The 27,633-nt window shown below is 55.1% G+C and overlaps 1 protein-coding gene across 6 annotated transcripts in view; it reads right to left on the bottom strand.

Annotated features, from left to right (window-relative positions):
• SBNO2 (strawberry notch homolog 2) overlaps positions 1 to 27,633 on the bottom strand; it is a 67,617-nt gene that overhangs the window by 5,433 nt on the left and 34,551 nt on the right. For 5 of the 6 annotated variants that reach the window (XM_079770895.1, XM_079770896.1, XM_079770898.1 and 2 more), the window contains 13 exons: positions 11,928 to 12,089; positions 7,817 to 7,900; positions 7,424 to 7,520; positions 6,874 to 7,028; positions 6,557 to 6,690; positions 6,385 to 6,475; positions 6,154 to 6,296; positions 3,732 to 3,850; positions 3,264 to 3,369; positions 2,654 to 2,807; positions 1,587 to 1,763; positions 972 to 1,069; positions 231 to 307 (listed from right to left, as the gene is read on the bottom strand). In XM_079770895.1, coding sequence (XP_079627021.1) covers positions 231 to 307; positions 972 to 1,069; positions 1,587 to 1,763; positions 2,654 to 2,807; positions 3,264 to 3,369; positions 3,732 to 3,850; positions 6,154 to 6,296; positions 6,385 to 6,475; positions 6,557 to 6,690; positions 6,874 to 7,028; positions 7,424 to 7,520; positions 7,817 to 7,900; positions 11,928 to 12,089 — 1,597 coding nt within the window. Of the gene's footprint in view, positions 1 to 230; positions 308 to 971; positions 1,070 to 1,586; positions 1,764 to 2,653; positions 2,808 to 3,263; positions 3,370 to 3,731; positions 3,851 to 6,153; positions 6,297 to 6,384; positions 6,476 to 6,556; positions 6,691 to 6,873; positions 7,029 to 7,423; positions 7,521 to 7,816; positions 7,901 to 11,927; positions 12,090 to 16,129; positions 16,916 to 27,633 lie in introns of those variants that run through there. The other variant, XM_079770899.1, reaches the window with a different exon arrangement.

The raw sequence follows: 27,633 nt of genomic DNA, 5'->3' as shown, positions 1-27,633 counted from the left end.
TCTGCTTACTGCCCTCCCTGCAGGATGTCTGTGATTTCACTCTTCCTAGTCCACCTTTGCAGGTGGATGCTGGGGGAGGGCACCCTGTGCAGCAGAGGGAGCAGCAGGAGTGACCAGCTGACCGGGGATGATGCTCAGAAAGGAGGGGCGGAGAGAGGCAGCAGGAAAGAGGATGGAAGGGAGGCCCAGGAGGGCCACAAGCCAAAGCTGCAGACAGGGTGGGTGCTTACGTTTTCTCTTGGCCCCTCGGTCTCGCTTTCTTTTGGTTGAAGGAAAGTGCTTCTGAATTAGTGACAGAAAGACGCCCCTGAAAGGAGAAGCAGAGTTTATTCTCACTATGAAGATGAACATGCTGTCCCGTCTGCCGAGGGCGATTAGGTCCAGAGGACAGTGGGGCAGCGTCTCAAGGGGCAGTTTTGCTATGATGGACTGGGTGTGGGGCTGGTGGTCTGGGTGGAGCTGACTACCTGAGGGACAAGGGGGTGGACACATCTGGTAACTCCCAAGATTAGGGTAGGTGGGCTGGGTATGTGGGGCTGGGAGCTCCTGGAGAAAGGAGGGAATGCTGGGCCATGGGGGATAAGCCAGAATGAGGGGGGCGGCACACTGAAACCCATGCTTGCTATGGGCTGGGAAGAGAGGCTTGGGGTTTTGGGGACCCTGAAGGCCAGTCCCTAAATTTTGAGGAGTCCTTCTTTAAAGCAGCACTATCCCCACGTGGGGGACAGGCTCCTGGAAGCTTCATTCTGAAATCTTGGGACCCTCCATCAGACCCTCTGATCCCCAAGTCACCACAGTTAACCTTTGTGGCTTTAAAACTAAGCTGCGCCTGAGGGCTAAGGACAGGGGTCAGCAAGTGAAGTCATGGGGCAGGGCCAGGCCACAGGTCACTGCTGGGGAGGCCCAGCGAGCCAGAGAGTGAGGGAGTCCCTGGTGTGGCCACCCTGCCCACCCCCGCTTGCATCACTCACTCGGCGGCTGAGACGAAGCAGTCAAGCTGCCCATCCCTTTCATCCAGCACCTCCCGCGTCCGTGCCTCGCCTGTGGACTGCAGCCCAATGACCACGCACTGTGGGGGATGAGGTGGGGGTGAGCCCACTTGGAACCCCCACCCGTAGCTCTGGAGCATGGCCCCAGGGGGCCAGAGGGAAGCCCCTGAAGCCAGAAACCCAGCCTGCCTCAGTTCCTCCTTCCTTCCTCCCTTTGGGTCCTGTTGGCTGCCAGGGCCTCACACACCCAGACCCATGAAGGAACTCTGCACTGCAGCTAACATCTGGCCTCAGCTCTCCAGACCTCCTCATTACTCTGTGTCTTGTTTCTTCTGGGGACCCGCCAGTTCTGGCCACGGAGAGCCCAGGGCAAGGCCACTCCGGCCCCCTGCTGCAGGGAGCTGGGGTCAGGCAGGACCAGAACCTTTCGGACCTCAGCTCACCCTTGTCTTCCTGGACTCAGTCCAGCTACATTTGGGCTTGTCTGTGATTGTGAGATGGATATTGGTGCCTGTTCCACCAACTCCCTCCCTCAGGCACCAGTGTAGGCATCTGGGGTGCAGCCATGAGGCCCAGCTACCACTGCCGCCAACTCACCTTGTCCTGGGCCAGTTCCTCCCGGGCCAGTTCCACCAGCCGGCGCACCTTGGCGGCGACGCACAGATACTTGAAGAAGCGCTGGTGAGCCGACCAGAACTGACCCCACAGGGACTTGCGGGACTCCAAGCCGATCCAGTCAGCTGCCCGCTGGAACACGTTCAGGGCCTCGGCCCACTGCAACGACACAGCACACGTGGCCCAACTCACTACTGCCCGACTGTCCCCCAGGCCCCACCCTGCTGGAATGTGGGGCCAGGGTGGGGAGGTTGTACGTAGAGCAACACAAAGGCTCTGCCGATACTGAACAGGCAGAAACGTTAAAAACCAAAACCTGTGGGGCCACCGGTGGCCATGGTTTCAGAAAGGGGAAGGGCACCTGCAGCGACTCCTGCGGCAGTTCCTCGGCTCCTGATACTTCAGACCAGGGGCTCTCCCGCTGGTGGTCCTGCTCCCAGGGGCACTGGGCCATGTCTGGGACACCTGTAGTTGTCATGACTGGGAGCGGGGGGTTCTCCTGGCATGGAGTGGGTGGGAGCCAGGATGCTGCTCAGCACCCAGGACGGACCCGCACATAGGATGACCTGGTTCTGATGTCAGCAGTGCTGAGGGGGAGACCGTGTCTTGGTTTGAGGTAAGGATACAGCACAGGCAGAGCCAATGCTCAGGGCTTGTCTCATGGAGGTGTGCTCTGACAGTGAGGACACAGGAACCCACCACACATGGAGAAGATGGTGAAGATGAGGGCCAGGCCACAGTGTACAGAGATGTGGACACTGGAAACAGCTTAGAGTCAAAGTACTCATGACATCATGGGGAGGTTGGTGGGGCCCAGCCGTGTGCCCACATCACTGCAGTCACATAAGAATCCCCGCCTTGAACAGAACGGAGTCGCTAGGCTCCAGCCAAAGACCTTGGCAAGTGGGCTGGCTGCTTCCTCCTTTCTGTAAGCTGACAAATCCCTGTAGTGTTTTTAAAGACAGATGCTGAAGGTGACAGGGATGTAATTCCAAGAGGAAATGCATGATGTGTCCATGCAGTTAGAGACCCCTGGGCACCCTGCTCACCAGTAGGGCTGCACGGTTATAGACCCGCTCGAAGGTCGGGTCCAGCGGGATCTCCTCAATTCGAAAAGTAACACCACTGAAGCTGAGCTGGCGCGCAATGTACATGCCACTGACCTTCATGTCCATGGCCACGATCTCCATGGCACCCACGCCCCTGTGGACGGAGACAAGGTTGCCTGAGCATTGGCAGGGACCTACCTGACCACATGCTGAGTCCCATCAAGTGATGGAGCTACTCTGTGGAAGGGCTGACACCTGGAGCTGAGCCCTGGAGGGCAAGGAAGGGACAGGTGCACAGGGGGAATGCAGACAGCTGGTGCAAAGGCCCTTTGCTCCCATCTGCCTGACCCTCCTGGGCTGAGGAGGGGCTGGGGGGGGGGGGGGGGGGCGGTGTGTGTGTGCAGGAAAAGCAGGGAGGAGCTCTTTCTCCTAGAATGATGGAAAGTGTAGACAGAGAAAGGGCAGGATTTGTGTTTTAAGTTCACTCTGGCTGCTGGAGGAGTGTGGGCCCGGATGTGGACTGGGCACACTGATACCAGGCCTCTGCATGTGATGAGCCCCCTTGTGGGCCTCTCAGCTGCCCCTGTCACAGGCATGGAGGGGCACTCACCTCTTCTCAATGGCATGCAGAAAGTCCTCAAAGGTCCGGAAGGGTGTGCCCTCACCCCAGATGCCCAGGCGGCTCATGTAGATCATGTTTCGGGGCTCAGAGGCGCCTGGGGAATTGGAGGTGGGAGTCACCATCAGCTCCTCCAACCCAGGTTTGGGGGGGATAAGGGACATGGCACCGGAAATGACCCAAGGACCAGGTACAGGGACCTGAAGGTCCCAAGAAAGCACCCACAGCCAAGGAGCTGGAGCCAGTTGGCAGAGGGGAGTCCCTGATAGGGGTTGGCATCCACGAAGATGTGGAAGTTACCATTGGCCCAGGGAGAGAGAGCTCCACCTTTGGGCCAGGTTTCAAGGTCAATGAATGGATGGCACTTGTGATACCCCCACTATGGCTACACCAGGCCAGACAGCACGGAGTGTGTACGTGATCAGGCTTCCTCCTTGCCCCTGGCAGCTGCCCCCTCACCTGTGGCACTGGCATAGACCACCCTGGCCAGGGGCAGCTTGTTCTGCAGGTCCAGCACGGCCTTGCCCATCTTGGTGGAGCTGGCATTCTTGGCTTTGTGGCACTCATCAAACACGATCGTTGGTAGGTGTGTGTTAAGGGCTGTTCTGGAAGGTGATCATCCCAGCCTGCCCCTTCCTGGTTCAGGGAGCTCAGCAAGGTGCCCGGGGTATGCGTGTGTCTGACCACAGGTGGGGGCCTTGGGGTGTGTGAAGCCGCCCGAATAAGTGAGAAACAGCCTCTAGGCCCCACACAACTACTGGAGGAAATGAGTGTGACAGCCTTTTGAAGAGCTTACAGATGACACTGACACATATGGGCACCGATGCGGGGACAGGAGCTTCTGGAAGAGAGAGGTGGGCCATGACTTCCCACCGGGAGCTGGGGTCTCTCTCTCTCTGACTTCTCCCCAAATCGACACTAATCCCATTTAAAGAATATATTGAAGAAACAAATTGTCATATGATGTAGCAAGTTCTTAATATTTTAAGGGGGCAAAGTTACAGGCAGGCCCTCTCCCTCTCAGGAGCATGCCCTCACCTTCCCGCCTCCCTCTTCTCCCATCTCTCCGCACATTACCTTTGCCTTTCCCTCTTCCAAGCTCCAAGGGCCCTTCTTTTGCTTCTGTCACCTCTTTCTTGAGCCTACACAGCCCAGCTGGCTCACTTCCACTACCTCTGTAACTTTCTACACTTTCTCTTATAATACGAAAAACCAAAGTTACAGACAAGTATGCCTATACTGAGCCTATTTTAAAAACAAGGTTTGCCCTAACCGGTTTGGCTCAGTGGATAGAGCGTCAGCCTGCGGACTCAAGGGTCCCAGGTTCGATTCCGGTCAAGGGCATGTACCTTGGTTTCCGGAACATCACCAGTAGGCGGTGTGCAGGAGGCAGCTGATGGATGTTTCTCTATCATCCATGTTTCTAACTCACTCTCCCTCTCCCTTCCTCTCTGTAAAAAATCAATAAAATATATTTTAAAAAAACAAGGTTTACACACATGCACATGTACACATGATGTGCATGTAAAGGGTGGACAGAGGATTTGTGAAATCCAAATGAAAAGGTGAGTCTGGGGCTGAGCATGCAGCCCCTGGGGTCGAACATATTTTTTTACGCTATCCTTCTCCCCAGGCTGTGCAAGGTGTCATCTGGGTGCCCAGGATGCACCAATAACCTTGTTTCTTCTTTGGGCGCCCAGCGCTTCTGCATTACTTAACCAGTAAAGCCATACACTTGCCCACGTGACCAGAAAGGACACATAGGGCCCAGTCCCTCTTCTTATATCTGACTGGGACCAGGAGCACCAGAGCTGGTCACCCCACTTCTGGAATGACCCAAGGCACAATGAGAAGGGGTGATGGGGCTCACACAGGGCTGTATATAACACAGAAGCTGGAAACCCCCAGAATGCCCCTGTGACAGCGAAATGGCTGAGCAAGGACAGAACAGAGCAGCATGCTGCACAGTGACAAGCAAACCTGCCCGGCTCAGGTGGGGAGAACAGCGACATGAGACGGCATACAGAGGACAACTGGGGGAGGTGGCACACAGGAGGATGAGCACCCACAGGATGCCCATAGCACCAAGCCAGCCCAGGGCTGCTCAGAGGGGACATGGGAAGCGGCCTCCATGCCAGGGGCAGATCCTGTGAGTACAGGGGAGTTGGGGGGGTGGTGGGGGGGTTTGCACAATTCTCCAGAAGCTGAGGGCCTTCCACCTGGTGCCCCACTTACCGGGTGAACCTGGGGGACTGGGGTTTGCAAAAGTTAACAAAGACATGTTAAACTGTCTGTGCTCTTGCTGCCACGCTCCTATTCTTTGCTCTTCGAGTCGGGCAGGAGTGGAAGACAAAGTTAACCGAGTATCCAAGTTTTGAGAGCGAAGGAGGGAAAGTTAGAGACCCCCAAATCTTGGGGTGGGGACAGGAGGAGGAAGAGGTCCGCACTCCACACCTGTGCCCAGGTGGCACCTTTCCACTACCAAACGCCACCAGAGTCTGCGGTCACAGTCCTGCGGTGGAACCAGGAAGCTCTGCCAGACAGTGAGGGGCAGACAGCAGTGGTCACTGAGAGGGAGCCTCCCCTGGGGGCAAGCCTCCCAAGCACAGGGTCCTCTCACAGGAATTCCTCCCCCACCAGCTTCCCGGAGCCCCTCCAGCGCCTCCTTCCACCCTGCTCCTCCTACTCACAGGCCCCTAACCTGAACCCCACCCCTGCAGCCACACCTCCCTCCCCTCAGCCCCACCCGCCTAGCCCCTAGGCCCTGCCCCCTCCAGCCCAGTCTCACCCTCTGTACCCATTCCTCCCTATCCTTTGACCACTCCAGGCCCCTCCTCCTCCCACCCTCCTTCCTTCCCACCCCTCAGTGAGCTAGGATACCACGCCATCAAAGGCTGCCCCACACCATTCCAGAATCTGCCTGATTCGAGTGCGATGTTGCCCACCAGCCTGGCTCTCCCCAATCAGGGCGGAGTAGGTAGCGAACAGGACACCCTCTGAGGTAGTGTTGTCACCGTACTTGATCTGGGGAGAGGAGGGGGTACAGGCACGTTTGCAGGGTCACCAGGACCCACACCTCACCAGGACACAGGGGAGAGGGCCGCCCACCCACCTTGCTCAGCGCATGCACCGCAATGTCAGGGGCATTGATGTCACGCAGGTCACGCTCAGCATCGTACTTGAGATCGTTGGAGACGCTGAACCTGGAGGGTGCAGGCTGGTGGGTGTCAGCTATCCCCCACGTCCCCTGGCCCCGGCCACCCCATGTGCAGGGGGACACTCACCACAGGGACTTCTTGCGGCCCCGCAGGTAGTTCTCAAGGATGATGCCAGCCACAGTGCGCCCTTTGCCCACGCCAGCACCGTCGCCGATGAGGAAGCCCGCACGCTGCCCACTGGGGAGCAGGACCTCGTGTTGCTGTAGGTGTGTGGTGCAATGATCAGGACCCCCCATGCAGGACGGGGTCGGGTGGGCACCGAGACACCCCTGCCATATGGGATGGGTTGGGTGGGCACCAAAAACCCCCAGGGGGTATAGAGTCAGGTGGGGCACTGAGACCCTCCAACTAGGGATGGGGTTGGTGGGAGAATCTTGGGTCACCTGGCAGGCATAGGTGATGGCCTCCAGCTGCAAGGCAGACAGGACCCCGCTGTCCGAGGTAGGCAGGGCAAGGGTGTAGGTGATGTCTGGTGGTGGGACGCTGGACAGTGTGCTGGTCTCCACAACACGGTCTGGATGCTGCTTCCCGACCTTGGCTGGAGGGGTGTGGTCAGGGTCTCAGCTGGGCTGGACCAGGATGGGGGCCAGCAGAGCCGGGTGAGGGAAGGGGGCCCCATCAGAGTTTTGCACTAAGGAGAGGGAGGCAGACCCATAACACCCTGGCTGGGCAGGGAGGATGCTGGGCTGGGAGGAGGTGGGCTTACGTTCCATCGCAACCTCTGAGCCACCTCAGTTTTGGGCAAGGTTCAGATTACCACAATTATAGAACCACCCCTCCCTAACAGGCCCACCTTCGCTGCTTGAGGGACCCTGGAACCGGGCACCTCCCTGCAGGAGCCCTGAGGCCCAAGGGGTCTGTGTAGACCTGTGGTGCCTGCTGGGGGTGTCCTCCAGGTCTCCTCCCACATGCTAGGGGAGGCCGTGCACTCACACTTAGATGGCACATAGTCTGCATAGATCTCCGTGTGGCCCAGCTCCTCTGCGTCCTCCTCCTCCGGCTCCTCCTCCTCCTCTGGCTGACTCTGAGACTAAAGGCCAGTGTCGTCATAGTGGGGACAGTCCTGTCGCCCAGCATGGCCAGCCTCCCCCAAGGAGCCGGGGCCTGGTCCACCAGCCAGACCAGTGACGGGGGTGGTGGGGAGAGAGCCCACCTGTCCCCTGCCCCAACATGGTACCTCCCAGGACCTCAGTTTTCCCACCTGTAAAATGGGTAGACCTTGCTTCTAAGCCAGCCTAGGGTCTGACACATAGTAGGTGCCCGAGTGTGAATAGCCCTCCCTAGTCCCAGGAGGGGTGGGCAGGGTTGGGGAAGGGCCCAGCTCACCTGGTAGCTGACGAGAAGTGGGGTGCTGGAGAGGGAGGACACAGGGTCCTCAAGGCCGGTAAATGGCGCACTGGGCAGGAAGAACTGGAGGAGAGATGAAGGGGAGAGTGGACATGAGCCTGCAGGCTAGACGTGCCAAGGAAGCACCTCGATAGGACCACTGGCCTAGACTCAGGTTTTCCACGCCATCCTCATGCCCTCTGCCTAGGACCTGCTGTCTGCCTCCTTCCTGCTGCCTGCCAGCTAGTTCTGGTGGCCAAGACCTACTGAGTGGCTACAAAACATGCTTCATGGAAGTAACATGTGGCCATCCTCCTCAGCCCCACACAGACCCCCACTATCTCAAGATCAATGACTGTGAGTGCTGGATGCCCTGGACCACGAGTGTCATTTACAGTCTCAGAGGGACAAGGATCACCAGGGGATTCAGTAATGTGATAATCAACTTGATTTTTATGACTCCAGTTTTTTCCAAAGGCTAAGACCATGGCCAACGTTTTCTCTCATATATATATATATATATATATATATATATATATATATAGGTTTCAGAGAGGAAAGGAGAGGGAGAGAGACATAGAAACATCAATGAGAGAGAATCATTGATTGGCTGCCTCCTGCACGCCCCCTACTGAGGATTGAGCCCACAACCCAGGCATGTGCCCTTGACCAGAATTGAACCCGGACCCTTCCGTCCTCAGGCCGACGCTCTATCCACTGAGCCAAACTGGCTAGGGCCAAAGTTTTCTTTTTAAGAAACTAAAATGCCCTGGCTCAGTTGGTGGGAGTGTGGTCCTATGCACTGAAAGGCTATGTGCTTTGGTTGCGGGTTTGATTCCTGGCCCTGGTTGGGGGACATTTAGGAGACAGCTGGCCCATATTTCTCCCTCACATCAATGTTTATCTCTCTCTCTTTCTCCCACTCCCTTTCCCTTCACCTCTCTAAAAAATCAGTGAAAGTGTCCTTAGGGAAGCCAGAAACCTATATTCAAGTCCCTCTCCATTTCTTTTTTAAACTAACAAAAACAAACAACCTCAGCCAGGTTCCCAGAAGGCTGAGTCAGGGTTCCGGGAGGGTGGGCTGGCTCGCTGCATGGTGTGAGTGTTGGGTTTCGGCTGCCCTCACACCCTCTTCCCAGGAGCTGGAAGCCACCCAAGGGCCCTGGAAGGCATGAGTAATGCCCCTGTCCTGCTGGGCCCTTTCACCCAGACACTGAGATGGGCCTGGATTGTCTACCAAAGCTGCCAAGGACAGGGACCTCCCTGGGCTGCCCTGGGCACTCCCTGTCCCCCTGCAGGCTCCATGCTTGGTGCCCCTACTGCCTGGTCCTGGGCATATGCTGGAGCCTGGGCCTGGCATACCTGGGGACCCTGCTCACCTGTGATAGCTCTGGGCTGGCCTCATCTCCCAGTTCCCACCTGGCCAGGCACAGGGCCCACTACTGACCTTGGGGTCCATCAGGCTAGTTCCTATCATAGGGTCTGCTTTTTAAAAATATATATCTATAACAATATAAGTATAATATGCAAATCGACTGAACAGCCGAACAGCAGAATGACGGTCCAGACTACCATGCTATGACACACACTGGCACCAGGCCAGCCAAGGCGGGTGTGATGTGATTGGTTGGGGGTTCCACCAATGCCCAGGCCACCGGCCAGCAGGGCAATCAACTGGGGGGCTCCGCGATCGCCCCAAAGAGGGAGGCCCAGGCCATTGGCCAGGGGGACAATCGATCGGGGCGGAGGGGGAGGGCTCTGCAGAACCGGGGAACCAGGGGTGTGTGGTGGTGGACACGGGTAGCACCAGGCCAAGGTGGATGCAGGCAGGTGATGGGGCCACGGGGCCATGAGGCAGCCGGGGCTGTGAGGGCCCCAGCAGCCGGGGCTGTGAAGGCCTACCCTTGCACGAATTTCATACATTGGGCCTCTAGAGTGTGTGTGTGTGTGTGTGTGTGTGTGTGTGTGTGTGTGTGTGTGTATATATATATATATATATATATATATATATATATATATCCTATCTAATAAAAGAGTAATATGCAAATTAACCATCACTCTGCTATATCCACAAGCCATGCTCACCAGCCAATCAGGAGCAAGTATGCAAATTAACCCAACCAAGATGGCTGTGGCCATGGAGCGAGCAGGAGGCTTGGGTTTCGGGTTTCCCCGGTAATGGAGGAAGCCAAGCTTTCTGCACACCCTGGCCAGCCTGGGCCTCCACTCAAGGCTACAAAGTTTCTGTTATAGAAGATAAATAAATCCCAACAAAAATGGCTGCGGCCACGAAGCAAGCAGGAGGCTTGGCTCCGCTCAAGGCTACAAAGTTTTAATTATAGAAGATAAATAAATCCCAGATACCAGGGCCTCCACTTAGGTCACTGGGGGGCATGGCAGGCCTGCAAACCACCACAGGCCCCTCGCCCAGGCTGCCCCACACCCCAAGGGAACCCCCACCCTGATCCGGGACACCCTTCAGGGCAAACCAACTGGCCCCCACCCGTGCACCAGGCCTCTATCCTATCTAATAAAAGAGTAATATACAAATTAACCATCACTCCAACACACAAGATGGCTGCCCCCATGTGGTCAAAGATGGCTGCCCCATTTGGACACAAGATGGCTGCCACAAGATGGCCAGCAGGGGAAGGCAGTTGAGAGGGACCAGTCCTGCAAGGGAGGGCAGTTGGGGGCGATCAAGCCTGGAGGGGAGGGCAGTTAGGGGTCACCAGGCCTGCAAGGGAGGGCAGTTGGGGGCGATCAAGCCTGCTGGGGAGGGCAGTTAGGGGTGACCAGGCCTGCAGGGGAGGGAAGTTTGGGGCGACCGGGCCTGCAGGGAAGGGCAGTTGGGAGGGACCAGGCCTGCAAGGGAGTGAAGTTAGGGGTTACCAGGCCTGCAGGGGAGGGCAGTTAGGGGTGACCAGGTCAGCAGAGGAGGGAAGTTGGGGGCGACCGGGCCTGCAGGAAAGGGCAGTTGGGGGGGGACCAGGCCTGCAGGGGAGAGCAGTTGGGGGGGACCAGGTCTGCAGGGGAGGGCAGTTAGGGCAAACAGGCTGGCAGGGGAGCAGTTAGGCATAGATCAAGCTGGCAGGGGAGTGGTTAGGGGGTGATCAGGCTGGCAGACAGAGGCGGTTAGGGGCAATCAGGAAGGCAGGCAGGCGAGCAGTTGGGAGCCAGCAGTCCTGGATTGTGAGAGAGGTCCCAGATTAGAGAGGGTGCAGGCTGGGCTGAGGGACACGAATTTTGTGCACTGGGCCTCTAGTATATATATATATTTGTTATTGATTTCAGGGAGAAAGGGAGAGGGGGAAAGAGATAGAAACATCAATGATGAGAATCGATTGGCTAGCTGCCTCCTGCACACCCCCTACTGGGGACCTAGCCAGAAAACTGGGCATGTGCCCTGCCTAGGAATTGAACCATGACCTCCTGGCTCATAGGTCGACACTCAACCACTGAGCAACATTGGCTGGGCATCACAGGGTCCTTGCATGAGAGAACTGTTCCTGCCACCTCTCCTGGCCAATGACTCCTCCAGCCCTCAGCCCCAAATGGCCTCTACAGAGGGATTCCCACCACCTTTCTATCCCATCACGTGACTTTATGTTTAGCAAGCCCAGGATCTTTCCCCCTCAGCACAGCTGACATTGGGGCTGAGTCATTTTCTGTAGGGGGCTGCCCCAAGTACTGTGGAGGAGAGAGCAGCATCCCTGGCCCCCACCCTCTCGGTGCCAGGAGCACCCCCAGTTGTGACAACAACAGATGTCCCCAGACATGGCCCAGTATTTCCTGGGGGCAGGACCATCCTGGGTGAGAACCATGAGAAAAGACATTTTGCTCATATCCTGGGGACCCCCATCTCCCTAGCAGGCCCAACCCAGAGCAGGGCATGGAGACTGAGCCACTGGAGGCACAGGAGGGGTGGTGCCTGGCTATGACAGCACTTACACAGAAGGAGGGGCAAGGTCCCCAACATAGTAGCTTCCTCCGCAAACCCTTGCATTGTCTGGGCTATACAGGAAACGTGAGGACCCTGGACCAACAGCCTCATCAGTGTCTGAACAGCCCTGACCCATCCACTGGCATGGAGGCCTCAGGGTGAACTGACCTTGTCTTGGGCGGAGGAACCGGTGCTTACGTCCCAGATGGTGGGCACCTGGCTGAGGCTGTCGGCGGGCAGGAAGTCAGGGGTATCCGCGATGTCCGAGAGGGAGTCCACAGATGAGGAGAAGATGGAGGCGTTGGAGAGGTCATCGAGGTACGAGGATTCCTGGAAGACAGGCTGGGTGAGGGCACAGCCAGGGCGGCCCCATGACAGGTGCAGGAGGGGTTAGCCAAGGGGCAGATGCTGCTCAGCCACGAGAGGAACAAGGCTCTGACACTGGCCACCACATGGATGAATCCTGAAAACATGACACTTATCAGAGAAGCCAGACCCCAAGAGCTGTGCACTGACCCCACTGAGTGACACCAAAAGGTGACACCCGCTTCATGCCTTCCCTGGCCCATTCCTGTGTGGGTGACACTAGTGTAGGGATTTGTCAGGACTCAGGGGCCCCACACCTTTGGGAGAAGCCTGCTGCATGGAGTTTACACACAGTTTATAAACCTAAATTTAAAGAAAATCAGGAGGGGGGTGGGGGCATGAAAATGGCGGGATGAAGACAAATATGTGACACCTTAATCAATAAAGAAATTTAAAAAAAAAAGAAAAGAAAAGAAAATCAGGAACATCAGGCATTCGTGCTGCCCCACACCCCCATCCCTCAGTCAGAGGCACCGAGTGCCTGGCTTGCACTGGACATCGGGACATGTGGAGACCAGCCCCACAGGGGTCCTGGACAGGCGGGAGCAAGCCCCCAATCAGACTTCCCTGCAGTGAGTGTCCATTTTGCAGACAGGGACCTGGAAGACCAGGAGCTGGGGAGGGTGCAGGCGAGCAGTCCTCAGCCAACACTACCAGGAGAAAGCCCCCCAAGAAGGGAGGCCCAGGCCACTGGCCAGGGGGACAATCGATCGGGGCGGGGGGGGGGGGAGGGCTCTGCAGAACCGGGAACCAGGGGTGTGTGGTGGTGGACACGGGTAGCACCAGGCCAAGGTGGATGCAGGCAGCCTGCTCAGCCGAAGCCATAGAGGGCCAGTCACACTGACTTCAGGCCCTAAGCATTTCAGTCAGTTTGTGGGAGCATTTCCCGAGCAGGCAGGGCCAGGGGCCTTGGCAGAGGCCACAGTGAGGGTCCAGGCAGGGCTGCCCTCCTGGAGCCCACGCCTTGTGCACCACTTACACACTGGAGGCACTGAAGAGCCATGGCCAGGTGTGCTGGGATACATGTGTGTCCTGCCAACCAGTGGGTGAAGACAAGAAGAATGGCTGATGAGAGGGGGGACTCGGGGCTCAGTTTGATGGACTCCATGGAGGAAGGGGACCCTGGCACCTGTAATGCCACAATGAACTGGCCTGGGTCTCAGCCAGTGCCCAGGCCTAACCCATGCCCCTGTCAGGCCCTTTTCCTGGCTCCCCTCCCAGCAATCTGAATCAGATTCCTATTCCGTGGGGTGGGGGTTTGGGGGGATCTGCAGGCAACCTCATCTGCTTCCCAGAAGTTCTGACTCTGACACTGGTGTATATACAGCCCCAGAAAGAGGCAGCTCCAAGGGAATGGGTGGGGGGGAGATGGAACTGGGTTCCACCCAGCAGCCTCCCCTAAGATGGCTGCATGCACGAGCCCCAGTCTTGCCCATCTGCTGGACAAGATCAGTCCTGGTGCCAACGAGGAGTCGGGGGCCTTGAATGAGCCTCCTGCTACCCTCCAGAGCCCTGGCCATCTGTGCACACAGGGAGCCATAGGGGCCAGCCACACACTCCCGTGGTGTGCAGAGAGAGCTCAGACCACCAACCAGGCCTTTCCTCACCCCCGCCTGCCCCCCAGCTGCAAGCAGCCTGGATCCACGTGGGGGTGGGGGTGGAAGCAGGAGGCAGTGCAGACCCAGCCCCCCCGCCCCACCTCCAGCTGGCAGAACTATGACCTGGACAGTCAGGGGAAGAGGCGGGGCCTTCGGCTGCCCCATAGAAGGCAGGACCTGCTCAGGCACCAGACACAGATGGTGGCGTAGGTAGATTAATAAAAGCTCCAAGTTCCAGGACAGAGGCAGGAACCGAAGGGGGCGCACTTTGAGACTCCTGGGGTGCCTAGCACACTCATTCAAGAGCCCAGCGACTCAACAGACCAGCGCAGCTGTCTTAGGGGAAACTGAGACAACTATGGGTGAGCCTGGCCCTGCGACCCCCAGGCTGGACCTCCCGTGGGCTCTGCCCCTCCCAGGTCAGGGGCGGTCAGAGGTGGCCCAGCCCAAGTCTGGTGGACGATGCCAAGGAAAGCCAGGCTATGTCTTGCTACCTGGTCCCTATAAGTGACAGGGCCAGAGACCCCAGCAGGCTGGGCAGGAAGGGGTCTGGGTGCAGGTGGAGGTGGCCAGATATCTTGGCTGAAATCCCTCTGGGGCCACATCTGAGCAGGTCTGTGATGGGTACTGTCTGAGGCTGGTCAGAGTGATGCTAGCTCCTGAGACCCTGAGAGGTGGCCCTGCCTTCTGGAGGCAAATGGGCAAGGCTGGGGGCCAGAGAAGGAAGACTGGTCCTGGCAAAATGTGGGTGTGCAGAGATACCCCTCCTGAGAGGACAGTGGAAGGGGAGGGGGCTTCCCCGTGGAGAAGCCTGATTAGCGCCCCAGCCAGGAGATGAGGATCAATGTTAGCCACGAGGAGCCATGGGGACACAGGGACCCTGATGTGACAAATGAGTAGGGCACATCCCTCAGTGCAAATAAGAGAAAGACACCAGAAAACCCTGACGGGGGACATCCTGTAGGACACAACAGCCCAGGGCATCCACATAGGAAAGAGGAGAAACCGACTCAGTCGGGGCAGGGGGGCGCTAAGGGGACATGATGATTGAGTATCATGGGGGATCCTGATGGGGTCCTGGGGCAGGGAGAGGCCATCAGGGGAAACTGAGGAAATCTAGTAAATACAGACTTTGGTTATTAATGATGTCTCAGTCCTGGCTCATTAGCTGTGACAAAGGTACTGCAGTGACATCAGGTGTGGGCAGGGGGACTGGGCAGGGCACACTGGAATATATACCATCCGTCATAATTCTGTAAATCTAAAACTGTTTTAAAAATATCATGTTAAGTGGGTACTTTTGCCCCACTCCGTGGTCACTACCTCCAGATGCCCAGACGAACAGCTAGCAATGTGGGGGTTCCTGGATTCTCGGGCAAAGTGAGGAGGGGCCTCATGCGGGTTACCACAGGTCAGGGGGAGGTTAGGCCTCCAGGGCACCCCCCAGCTCCACCTCCTGTGCAGGGTGGGCAGCTGGATGGGGTGAGAAGGGACCTCTCCCTGGTGGGCTGCCTGCCCACCAGCTTGTGCGAGAACCTGATTCCCAGCAGCCACCAGCAGAACCCCAAGACCACTCAAACCCAGAACCGCCCTCCCTGGGTCCCCATCTGGAACACCTACTCCCCAGACCCCAGACTGCTCTTCCTGCTGCAGCCCCTGAATGCGGAGGGAGCCGGCTGGTTACCCAAGAGAGTGTGGGGTCATTTGCTGTGGTTACCATATCTGCAGCATTTTGGGGATCCCCTGGATCAGATGAAGAGCTTCCCAGACAGTAACCCTCCTCCCAGTCCAGCTGGATGGGACAGGACGGACCCTCCACCCTGACCGGGCTGTGGGCCTCCTCCGGGAGGGCTACAACTGCTCAGACCCCAGAAATTATCTTCAAATGGGTTCTTTCACTGCCTCCCCCCCCCCCCACCCCGCTCCCCGCCGCCACCCCGCCAGGGGCTAGCCACTTGCCTGGGTCATGGGGAGAGGAGGAGTTACAGAGAGACCCATTCCTACCTGTCCAGTCAGACCCAATCCCAAACGGTGTCCGCTGCTGCTGGCAGAGGCTCTGATGGCTGCCCCAGGGCATCCCAGAGCCCACGAAACTCTCAAGGTCCAACGCCAGGGACACCCAGATCAGAGCAGGCACATAGACACAGCCCCTCCCACCTCCCCCGCTGGCCACAAGCACTTTCATTTTGCAGAGCCTCCCAGGTCCCTCCCCTCGTCCCGTCCCCACGGTTCTCAGAAAACTCCTGCAGATTCACTGTCCCTGCCAAAAAAGCCAGTGGGAGCCAGGAGGACCAGGAGGAGGGGACGCCCCAGGTCTGGTGGGTCCAGTCAGTCCTCACAGTGGCCTGACCTGCCTGCCAGGTGGGAGGGGACCGATTGAACCCTGAGGCAAAGCGGGAGGGTTACCTTGTTGAGTGCTGCAAACTGCAGCCAGAACTGCAGCTGGGACATGGCTTGGCCACCGGTGGGTCCCCTGGAAGGAGCACTCCCTCATGACCTTGGCGCTGGGCTGGGCTGGGCCGGCAGACGGCTCTGCTCTCAGCCCTCAGCCCAGCTGCATTTGCATGTTGGTTTAGTCACCACCAGCGCCTACTTCCCCTAAGGCCCGCTGACTTTCAGGAAATGATGCCTGCCTGGTAAGTCAGGGCGATTACTGGCAGTGCAGGGACAATTACTGTACAGGGCGGAATCTAGCCACAGACGCTGACAACAATGCACCAGCCCGCCAGGTTGCACCCTGCTGGTCCCGGGTGCCCCGTCCACGGTGGCCAGGCTCCTCTGCAGGCACTCAGGGTTCAGATGGGATGTTGGGGGGCGGGGGGGGGGGGCACAGCTGTGACGCCCAGGCAGACCCTCCCCACTCTGCCTCAGTTTTCCCAGACTGGTGGTGTACTGGGTTCTGTTCTACCTGGCCTCCTCCCCTTGACAGTTGGGCCTGGTAGGGACCCTCTGCTGCTCCTGAGATGCCCACAGCAGTGGTCCTAAGGGGCATAGGCCCCCCAGAACACGGGGAGGAGACAGGTCCATCCCACTCTTACATATCCTCCCACACCCTCCCAGGCCCAGCACCCAGCTCTTCAGCCTGGACCCAGGTCCATGGCCTTCACCTGCCACCCTGGAGCCATCCCCAGTGCCTCCTGGGCACCCCAAGGCCTTTGCCCATGCTAGGACTCTGCCTAGAGCTCCTCCTTTTGGGCACCCAGGCCCACCCTGCTCCTTACCCTCCAGCCTTGCCAAGGGCTCTGCCTGCCCCCAAAGCTCCATTCCTCCCCATGCCCCCTGCCCCTGCCTCCCTCAGTCCAGCACAGGAGTAGGACCAGGAAGGGCTGGTGGGCAGGGTATGCAAAACCATCATACCCTGTGGGCTCAGAGCCTAGGCACAGGTACCCACCCAGTGGGCATGATTGTTTAGATCACTGCTCACAGGCTGAGAAGAGGGACCCTGGGCCTCCCACCGAGTCAGAGAGAATGAACAGTCACAGGGTCCAACCCTGCACTCCAATGACGCCCCCATAGCAGCCCCTATCCTGTCTCCCCATACAGCCAGAGGGCAACACAGACCCCAACAACAGAGCAAGTTGTGGGATGCCCCACCAGGCCCTGGCTGCCATGGGTGGGCGGAAAGTGTACGTATGGCAGTCAGTTCATGAAAAGATACTCAACACCACAGGGCAACAGGGAAAAGGAGGTCACAAGTAATGAGATACACGGCACATCCAAGGGACTGCGAAACTCAAACGACAGTGACAAGTGCTGGTGAAGACGCAGAAGAGTCGGAACCTCCAACAAACTGGTAAGAATGTGCAATAAGCGTCTCTCTGTAAAACAGTGCCCAGTCCCTCCAAAGCTCCAAAGATCACAGTCACCACATGACCCTGCAATGCCAATGCTAGGTGTCCATCCGAAAGAGGATGCCAACAGAAACCTGTACACACATCCACTGAGGCCAGAGTCACAATAGCCAAAAGCTGGAAACAACCCAAGTGTCTAGCAACAAATGAATGTGATCCAATTACACACTGCAATATTACTCAGCCGTGAAAAGGAGTGAAGTGCCCTGGTTGGTGTGTCTTAGTTGGTTGGAGTGTTGTCCCATACACCAAAAGGTGGCAAGTTTGATTCCCGGTTAGGGCACATACCCATGTTGTGGGTTCAATCCCCGGTTGGGTTGTGTGCAGGAGGCAACCAATCAGTGTTTCTCTCTCACATGGATGTTCCTCTCTCCCTCTCACCTTTCCTTTCTCTCTCTCTCTTTTTTTTAAAATATACATATATTTTATTGATTTTTTACAGAGAGGAAGGGAGAGGGATAGAGAGCTAGAAACATCGATGAGAGAGAAACATCAATCAGCTGCCTCCTGCACACTCCCTACAGGGGATGTGCCCACAAACAAGGCACATGCCCTTGACCGGAATCGAACCCGGGACCCTTTAGTCCGTAGGCCGACGCTCTATCCACTGAGCCAAACCGGTCAGGGCCCTTTCTCTTTAAAATCAATTAAAAGAACAAAAGAGTAAAGCACTGACACTTGCTACAACTTGGATTGGACCTTGAAAAAACGGTCTCAGTGAGAGAAGCCAGACACAAAAGACCACACAATGTGTGATTCCATTTATGTGAAATGCCCAGGACAGGCACATCCACAGGAACAGGAAGTAGGTTAGTGGTTGTCAGGAGCTGGGGGAGGGGATGGGGGTGACTGCTAAGGGGGATGAGGCTTCTTTTTCAGGTGAAGAAATGTTCTAGAACAAGAGAGGTGATGGGGCTGGCCATCGTGGCTCAGTGGTTGAGTGTCAACCTATGAACCAGGAAGTCACGGTTTGATTCCCGGTCAGGGTATATGCCTGGGTGTGCAGGAGGCAGCTAATCAATAATTCTCTCTCGTTATTGATGTTCTATCTCTCTCTCCCTCTCCCTTCCTCTCTGAAATCAATAAAAATATATTTATATTAAAAAAAGAGAGGTGATGGTTGCACAAACTTTGTAAATATACTTTAAAAGGGTGAGTTTTAAGGTATGTGAATTCTGTCTCAATTTTAAACAGAATTTCTTGGAATCTGGAATGAAAGGAAAACATAATAATAAATAATAATATAAAACCACACCAAACTTTTCATTACTAGGTTTAATGGGCATAAAATTTGTCAAGTTGCTAGCAAAGTTTGTAACCTCTGTCTCTCATTATCTCGTCACCAGATGGTTTACCAACTGGCAAAGGTGACCTGAAGGAGACAGGGAAGCCCAGGGTGTGGCTGAGGTCCCAGGACAAGGAAAGGTCCCTGTCTAGGGAAGTCATCACCCACTGGGCTCCTGCCCACCTCACACACCCCAAGTCTGGCCTGCCAATGGCCCTGCCACCCTGGCCACCAAGGGCTGTGGGTCTTGGATGGGACTGGAAGGGGGCGTAAGTGAGGGGGGGGGGACTGAGTCAGGTCAGAGCAGAGGTCCTGGTGAAGGTGAAACGGGTGACCTGGGTGCCAGCCATGCTTGAGGACATGGATGGCCATGGATCCAGCCCCATGAGTGTGGCTGGTTCCTGTCTGGTGTCTCTCTGAGCTGTGGGCTTGCCCAGCTAGTGGTCCCTAGGTTGACCCTCCATCACGTGGTTGAGTACAGAAGGGTAGGCGTGGCCCAACTGCCCCAGGTTTCCTGAGAATCCCCCCGCCCCCATCTGTTTTTGAGGTCTCACTCCTTACCTTCTCCACCTATCCCACCAGTTTCTTTACACACACTCAAGTGCTCGGGTGACCACATAACTGGGGCGACCACATAACTGGGCCACAGATGGCCTGTCTGTCCCCGAGTTACAGTGAGTTCAGTTGAGTTTGGCGAGTGAGCAGCACACCTCACTGCTAGAATATTCCTGTTGAGGGCTCAACTGTGTCCCCCAAAATGACAGGTTTGAGTCCTAACCTGTGAACTGGTCCTTATTGGAAATAGGGTCTTTGCAGATGTCATTAGCTAAGATGGGGTCATACTGGATTAAGGTGGCCCTAATGCAATGACTTACAAGAATAGGGAAATTTGGACACAGACACACAGGGAGAGGCAACATGAAGACAGAGGCAGACACTACCGTGATGCAACCGCAAGCCCAGGATGCCTGCAGCCCCCAGAAGCTGGGAGAGGCAGGAAGGACCCTTCTCTGAAGCCTCAGCGGGGAAGGTAGCCCTGCAACACCTTGATCTCAGACATCTGGTCCCAGAAATGGGAGGGTGTAAGTCTCTATGGTTTTAAGCTGCCAGGTTTGTGGTACTTTGGTGGGGTAGCCCAGGACACTCACCCCTACAACCCTCTAGAAAGCTCTGCTCTGTCAGCCCATCAAAGGGACAGCTGCCTGGTGTGGGCCCAGTGGCCTCACCAGCACACCACCCCTGACCGCTTTCCAGCAGTGCAATCAGGAGGAGCTGGAGCCTCTAAGAATCTGTAGGACAGCCCCTGGACTCCAAAACCTCCCTCACTTCCTCGTTCTCTGGTGTCTGGGTACCCGGACTTCCACACAGAGACCCTCTAGAGATACCACGCTCCTGCTCCCACAGGGTCCTGGCCCTCAGCACAGACCTCGGAGGGGTTCCTGGCCATGGCCGAGTGTAAACCAACAGGCTCCTGTGAGAAGAAACCCACATTCTCTTTTTTTGCCGATGCTGGGAACTGCTAAGAACACGCTATAAGCCAAGACCTCTGATCCCATGAAATCCATTTGCCAATCAGTTGAGGCCACTCGCCCCTCCCCAAATAGGGAGCTGCCGAGAGTTTTTGAAGTATTTTTCTGAGCCGTGACCTCATCTTGGCTTCCCAGAAGCCCCGAGATGCAATGCTTCCTCTGTGTGTGTGTGTGTGTGTGTGTGTGTGTGTGTGTGTTCAGCATGTGGGAAAGAGCCGTCTCTAGAGCCTGGCCAAGGTCCAGGTGGTCTTGGGAGGAGGTGCCAGGGCAGCACCGACTCCAGAAAATGAGCATGTGGGACGGCAGGGGGATGGAACTAGAAGTCTCTCGCCCCCAACCCATTTCTGACATGTCCCCAAATATCACCCCCAATCAGATTCAGCTACATCTGGAACACATGTCCACACAAAGGCCTGTACACGACGTTCACAGCAGCAGGATTCACAACAGCCAAAAGGTAGACACAGCTCAAATGTTCACCAATGGATGAACAGATAAACACCACGTGGTCCATTCACACAGTAAAATATTAGCCAGCCATGAAAAGGAGTGAAGTGCTGACATGTGTTGGATGAACATTGAAAACATGACGCTCAGTGAGAGAAGCCAGACACAAAAGACCACACAGTGTGATTCCATTTATGTGAAATGTCCAGAACAGGCACATCCAGGAAGTGGATTTGTGATTGTCAGGGGCTGGGGGATGGGAATGGGGAGATGACTGCTGAAGGGGACGGGGTCTCTTTTTGTGGTGATGGAGTGTTCTGATAGAAGTCAGAGGTAATGAGTGCACAACACAATGAGTGTACTAAAAGCCACTGAATCGTATGATATGCAAATTGTATCTCGATTTAAAAATAGCCTGGCTGGCGTGGCTCAGTGATTAAGCTTCAAACCTATGAACAAGGAGGTCAAGGTTCGATTCTGGTCAGGGCACATGCCCAGCTTGCAGGCTGGATCCCCAGTTGGGGGCGTGCAAGAGGCAGCCAGCCAATGATCCTCTTTCATCATTGATGTTTCTATCTTTCTCTCCCTCTTCCTCCCTCTCTGAAATCAATAAAAATAAATAAATAAATAAGATGAAAGAAAAGCTGCATGTTCACATCCCTGAGTCCTCAGCACACCCCACTGTGAGACCTTATGTGGGGCCCCTTGAGCTGTTCAGGTCACCAACCAGGGACTTGGGGCCTGCGTGGCTTCGTGCCAACAGGAGTTGGAAGGACAGGAGGCCCTTCCTCTGGGAGGTGGGTGATGCAAGGGCCAAGGCAGGGAAGACACAGCCTGAGCCTGGGCCAGCCTGAGTGGCTACAAGGGAGGAAGTGCTCCAATGGGGACACAGAGGGACACAGGAAATCCTGAGCAGACACTCCTGATCAGAGCCCACATTGATATAAATGAATGAATGAATGAATAGCTAAGGGGAGGGGGCAGCTGTCCCTACAGAATGCCAGCTATCATTATAGCAGGGAAGAACAATCTGTTAGATGGACACCTCGGTTACAATTCCTGTAGCCGACAACCCCCGACAGATGACAAGGTCATTTCCACCCCCACCACAAGGGGCCAGGATATGGGCACAGCCTTGTGTGTCTCTCACAGGATGAGGGACAAGTAGCAGCCTGACAGTGGGCAGTGGAGGGACCTGGTGGAGGCCGCCCCAGGGGTCAAGGTCAATCCCACTGGCAATGAGATACATCAATACCAGGGTCTCAGAGACAAAGTACTGAGGAGGACACGGGGTCTCGTCTGTGGGACTCCTGCCATAAGCACAGAGCCCCAGTCTCAGCAAGAGGCCCCCAGGCAAACTCTTCAGAGGCCTGTGTCCACCTGGCACTCGGGTCTGTCACCAGCACTGAATCAAGCTCATTTCTGCCCTGTGACACATGGGCCAAGGTTATACAGGATGATGACATACATGCACAGAAGCTAGGTGAATAAGGATGGCCAGGAATTCTCAGTACTGTTTTTGCAACTTTTCTGTAAATATAAAATATTTTAAGATTTGTTTTGTCGTGAAAACATTCAAACATAAAAAAAAAAAAAAAAGGCGCCAGAGCTTAAATTTTCAGAGACCTGGGTCTCAGGCCCTGGGCAGAACAAGGAAGGGTGATGGGGGACCACACCCAGCACAGCTACCTCCGAGAGGCATGTGAACTGCAGAATCCCCCAGGCTGGAGGACCCTTGGTATCTGTGAAGTGGAGGCCCACAGAGGCATGGCCGACCTGCCCCCAATGTTCCTGGGCCTGGATTGGCTCCTATTCGGAATCAAGGGAGGGACCCAATACCCCTGGGATTCCATGCCAGGAGACAAGAGAAGAGACAGCAAAGCCAGGCCGAGGCCAACCACAGGCTAGAGAACCACAGGTCTGGATGCATTCCCTGTGGAGGTGTGGGCAGAATGCTGACCCCGGGGGAATTGCTCTGTGCCCTAAAGGGAAAGTGGAAGAAGCTTTCTCCTTGGAGGTAACAGGAGTCACACAGTTCATCTTGCTCATTTTGCTTTGGCTTCCAGGAAACATGGGAATCAAGTTTAGTTACTAGGAAGTATATTAAGGCCTATGGGTTTATATTCACTCTTCACCCCCAACCCCTCCTCTAGATTTTCCATTCCAATTCCTTCTGACTTATACAACAGTGGGGAACATTTCTAGAGTGTGCCATGGGCCACAGGAGGGCTTTGCATGGTGTATCAGTTTCCTTTCACTGCTGTAATAAATTACCACAAACTTCCTAGCTTAAAACAACACAAGTTTATTACCTTATGGTTCTAGAGATCAAGAGTTCGACATGGATATGAAAACATGCTCAAAGTCACTAATTATCCGAGAGATGAAAATCAAAACGACAATGTGGTACCATCTCACACCTGTCAGAATGGCAATCATCAACAAATCAACAAACGACAAGTGATGGCGAGGATGCGGAGAAAAAGGAACCCTCGTGCACTGCTGGTGGGAATGCAGACTGGTGCAGCCACTGTGGAGAACAGTATGGAGTTTCCTCAAAAAACTAAAAATGGAACTCCCATTTGACCCAGTAATCCCACTTCTAGGAATATATCCCAAGAAACTAGAAACACCAATCAGAAAGGATATATGCACCCCTATGTTCATAGCAGCACAATTCACCATAGCTAAGAATTGGAAACAGCCTGAATGCCCATCAGCAGATGAGTGGATTAGAAAACTATGGTACATCTACACAATGGAATACTATGCTGCTATAAAAAAGAAGAAATTCTTACCATTTGCAGCAACGTGGATGGACCTGGAGAGCATTATGTTAAGTGAAATAAGCCAGGCAATGAAAAAAAACCACCATATGATCTCACTCATTTATGGAAAATAAAGAACATTATAACCTGATGAACAAAAAGATAGATACAGAGGCAGTAAAGCACCAAACAGATTGTCAAATTACAGCAGGAAGGCTGGGGAGTGTTGGAAAGCGATCAACCAAAGAACTTGTATGCATGCATATAAGCACAACCAATGGACCAAGACACTGGGGCGGAGGGGCGGGGGGAGGGGGGGGGCGGGGATGAGGGCATGCAACAGGGGGTAGGGGCGGCTGGGGGAAGGTAAATGGGAGGGAAAAAAGGAGATATATATGTACTACTATATGTAATACTTTAAACAATAAAAAAACATATATATATTACCTGAAAAAAAAAAAAAAAAGAGTTCGACATGGGTCTCACGGATCTAAACACAAGTGTGGGCAGAGCTGGTCCTTCTGGAGGCCCGGGAGAGAATACTTTCTGGCCTTTTCTAGCTTCTAGAAGCACCACACCCCTGGCCCCTTCCTCCATCTTCACAGCCAGCAGCACAGCCTCTTCCATCTCTCTGACTCTGACCCTCTTGCCTCCTTCTTATGAGGAACCTATAAGGACACTGAGCCCCATGGGGAATCCAGGGTTGTCTCCATCTCAGGGTCCTAGACTTAATCCCATCTGCAAAGTAATATCCACAGGTGCAGGGACCAGGATGGGGACATCTTTGGGGTTGCGTTCTAATACACCCACTCAGTGCAATGCATTCTTTCTTTCTTTTGGGCTCCCCCCAGCTCCCTTGTCAGGGACTCTAAAACAAACTGTATAAACAGGGTTTTAGAGGCCAGGTGTCTGCCCTGCCATTGTTGCTCAGTTGGTTGAGGGTCATCCCATGCACCAAAAGGCTGCCAGTTCAATTTCCTGTCAGGGCACATGCCCGGTTATGGGCTCAATCCTTAGTATGGGACATATAGGAGGCATCGGATCGATGTTTTGCTTTCATATCGATGTTTCTCTTTCTCTCTCCCTAAAAACCAACTCAATTTCAAAATCTTAAAAGAAAAAAGAGCTGGGTGTCAGCAGGTTCGAAGGGTCTGAGGAGCACTTGGCTTGGCCAGGGGGCAGACACAGAGAAGCTTTCCAGCACTAAGCTTCCTCCAGGGGCCCAGACAGAGGCCCAGGTACCTCAGAAGGGAGAGTCCTGGGCCCCTTGGGTAACCCAGGCTCAATCCTATGTCAGGATCCTTAACTTAATCTCATCTGCAAAGTCCCTCTGCCATATGAGAAGACATGTCCACAGTCCCAGGACCAGGATGGGGACATCTTTGGAGCTGTCTCCAAGCCAGCCACCATGCTGATGTCACAGTCTGGATCAGGAGCAGAAGGTGCTTGTGGTGGGCTATAAAGGGCTTCGAATACTAGGCTCCGTCTGGACTTCTTCCTGGCTCGGATCACAGGCATGGGGATCATGGGGGTCATGTGGGAGGTACAGGAGGCTGACCAACAGGGCCTCAGGACCCCTTACCCTGAGCAAACTCTGACTTCATGTTTGTCTGATCCCACACTCAGCACTGGGGTGAGATTTTGCTGGAGGAAGGGTCTGCTTTCCTTATTTATTCATTTAAATCCTCACCCAAGGATCTGGTGTTTGTTATTATATATATATATATATATATATATATATATATATATATATATATATATATATATATATATTTAATATTTTTTTTACTGATTTCAGAGAGGAAGGGAGAGGGAGAGAGAAAGAAACATCAATGATGAGAGAGAAACCGATCGGCTGCTTCCTGCACGCCCCCTGCCGGGGATTGAGTCCGAAACCCTCCTGGTTCATAGGTCAACGCTCAATCACTAAGCCACCATGCTGGCTGGGTGATATGGTGTTTTTTTGGTTAGTTTGTTTTGGTGTTGTTTTTTAATTGATTTTAGAGACAGGAAGGGAGAGAGAGAGAGACAGAAACACTGATGTGAGAGAGAAATACTGATTGGTTACCTCCCATGATCAGTTGCCTCCTGTACGCACTCCTATCGGGGATAGAATCTGCAACCTGGGTATGTGCCCTGACCAGGAATCGAACACGCAATCTTTTGGTGCACTGGACGATGCTCCAACCAACTGAGCCATCGGGCCAGGGCAGTTCTGCTGCTTTAAAAGGGAGAACTGGGTCCAAGGTGCCCTAACAAGGAGACTGGAGTGGGAGACAGGGCGCTATGTGTTCAGCAGGCGCTCAATAAACATCTGTGGGATGGATACATGAACTCTGAGTGCTAGGAAAGGCGGCTGTGGTGTCCCAAGGGGTTCTAGGCTGAGAAACCACGCTGTTTCTTGGCAGAGCAGGGGAGGTGGTGGGAGCTGAATGCATTAGAGAGAGAGATGGGGGAGTAAGGCCCGGTGGGTGGCCACAGGGTTGGGAGGGTTCCAAGGGCCATGGACTCTGCACACCCCATGCCTCAGTTTCCTTCTTCACATGTCAGGTGATGCCCCAGATGGGGAAACAGCATCAGGAAATAACTAGTCTGGATATGGAGTCATGTCCGCGACGAGTGGAGAGGAACTTAATCAGAGCTCTGAGAAGGTCACCAGCTCTGCAGGACAAGCCAACACGCAGAGACGCAGAAAATGGGGGAGGGTCTTGAGCTGACAGCCAGAGCACCCTGAGAGGTTGAACCCACTGGACAATGGCACCTCCCAAGGTTGTGCAATGGCACCTGCTAAACTGGAGGCCCAGGGTGTCCTCATGCTCCAGAGTTGAAGGAAGAAACTTCGAACCCACCTGGAAAGATGGGAGGGCCATGTCCAGAGGGCCTCTCATCTCTGTCATCACTGCCTTTATCCTGGGACACTTAGGGGCCCAAATTTCTTCTGCAGGCCCCCGAGGGACAGGTAAGCCCTGTGCTCCCATCTCCATGAGGCCCAGCCTCCTCTTTCCCTGGGTGTCCACAAGGGTCACCAAGGGGCAGCTTAAAGAACAGACACTTGCCCTAGCTGGTTTGGCTCAGTGGACAGAGCGTCAGCCTGCGGACTGAAGGGTCCCAGGTTTGATTCCAGTCAAGGGCACATGCCTGGGTTGTGGGCTCAGTCCCCAGTAGGGGGCCTGCAGGAGGCAGCCGATCAATGATGTTTCTATCTCTCCCTCTCCCTTCCTCTCTGAAATCAATAAAAATATATTAAAAAAAAAAAAAGAGCAGACACTTGCTCCTACAGCCGTGGAGGGCAAACATCCCAGGAGGGTCCCTCCCGCCTCTCCTACTCCCGGTGTCCTTGGCTCTGGCCACATGGTCCAGTCTCTGCCTCTATGGTCACATGCTTTTGTCCTCTGGGTCTCCTCTTCTGTCTCTCTAAGGACTCGCCGGGTTTAGGGCCGGCTGAGATAACCAGCATCCTCTCAACTCCACTTTCAGCTAATTACTCCTACAAAGACCCTAGTTCCAAAGAAGGACCCATTTTGAGGATCCAGGTGGATGTGGATTTGAGGGGGGACACTGGTTATCACAGTACAGACCCCCCCGGTCCAGCTCTCTGCCCGGTCCTGCTGAAGCCTTGGCTCCAGTAGGTGCAAGCCGGATAAATGGCCTGTATGGATCCAAGCAAGTCCAGTGGGTTTTAACTGACTGATTTATGCTGCATCCCTCCACAGCCTGTCCTCACATCCCCCACTTCACAGGGGGAGACTGAGGCTGGGAGCTGAGCGGCTGCTGCCCCCTCCCTCCCTGATTGGCCTCAGCACCTCACACCTGGGTGGTTCCCAAACCATATGCCGAGGCCCCTCCACCTCCCCTGCCACAAAGAACAGGCTCAGGGAGTGTTTGAAGTTTCCCAGGGAAATGCAGTGCCAAGGCCTCGGCGGTCCCAAGTAATCACGTTCGAGCAAAGGTGCCAGCATTAGACCGAGGGTGGGCTTCTTCCCGAGAATCATCTCCAATGGGGCTCAGTTTTCTAGAGCCGCCATGAAGA

Source organism: Cnephaeus nilssonii (genome assembly GCF_951640355.1).
Source record: "Cnephaeus nilssonii genome assembly, chromosome: 5".
Classification (NCBI taxonomy): Eukaryota; Metazoa; Chordata; class Mammalia; order Chiroptera; family Vespertilionidae; genus Cnephaeus; species Cnephaeus nilssonii.
The sequence above is the reverse complement of the archived record's forward strand: the minus strand, read 5'-3'. Positions and strand labels throughout refer to the sequence as shown.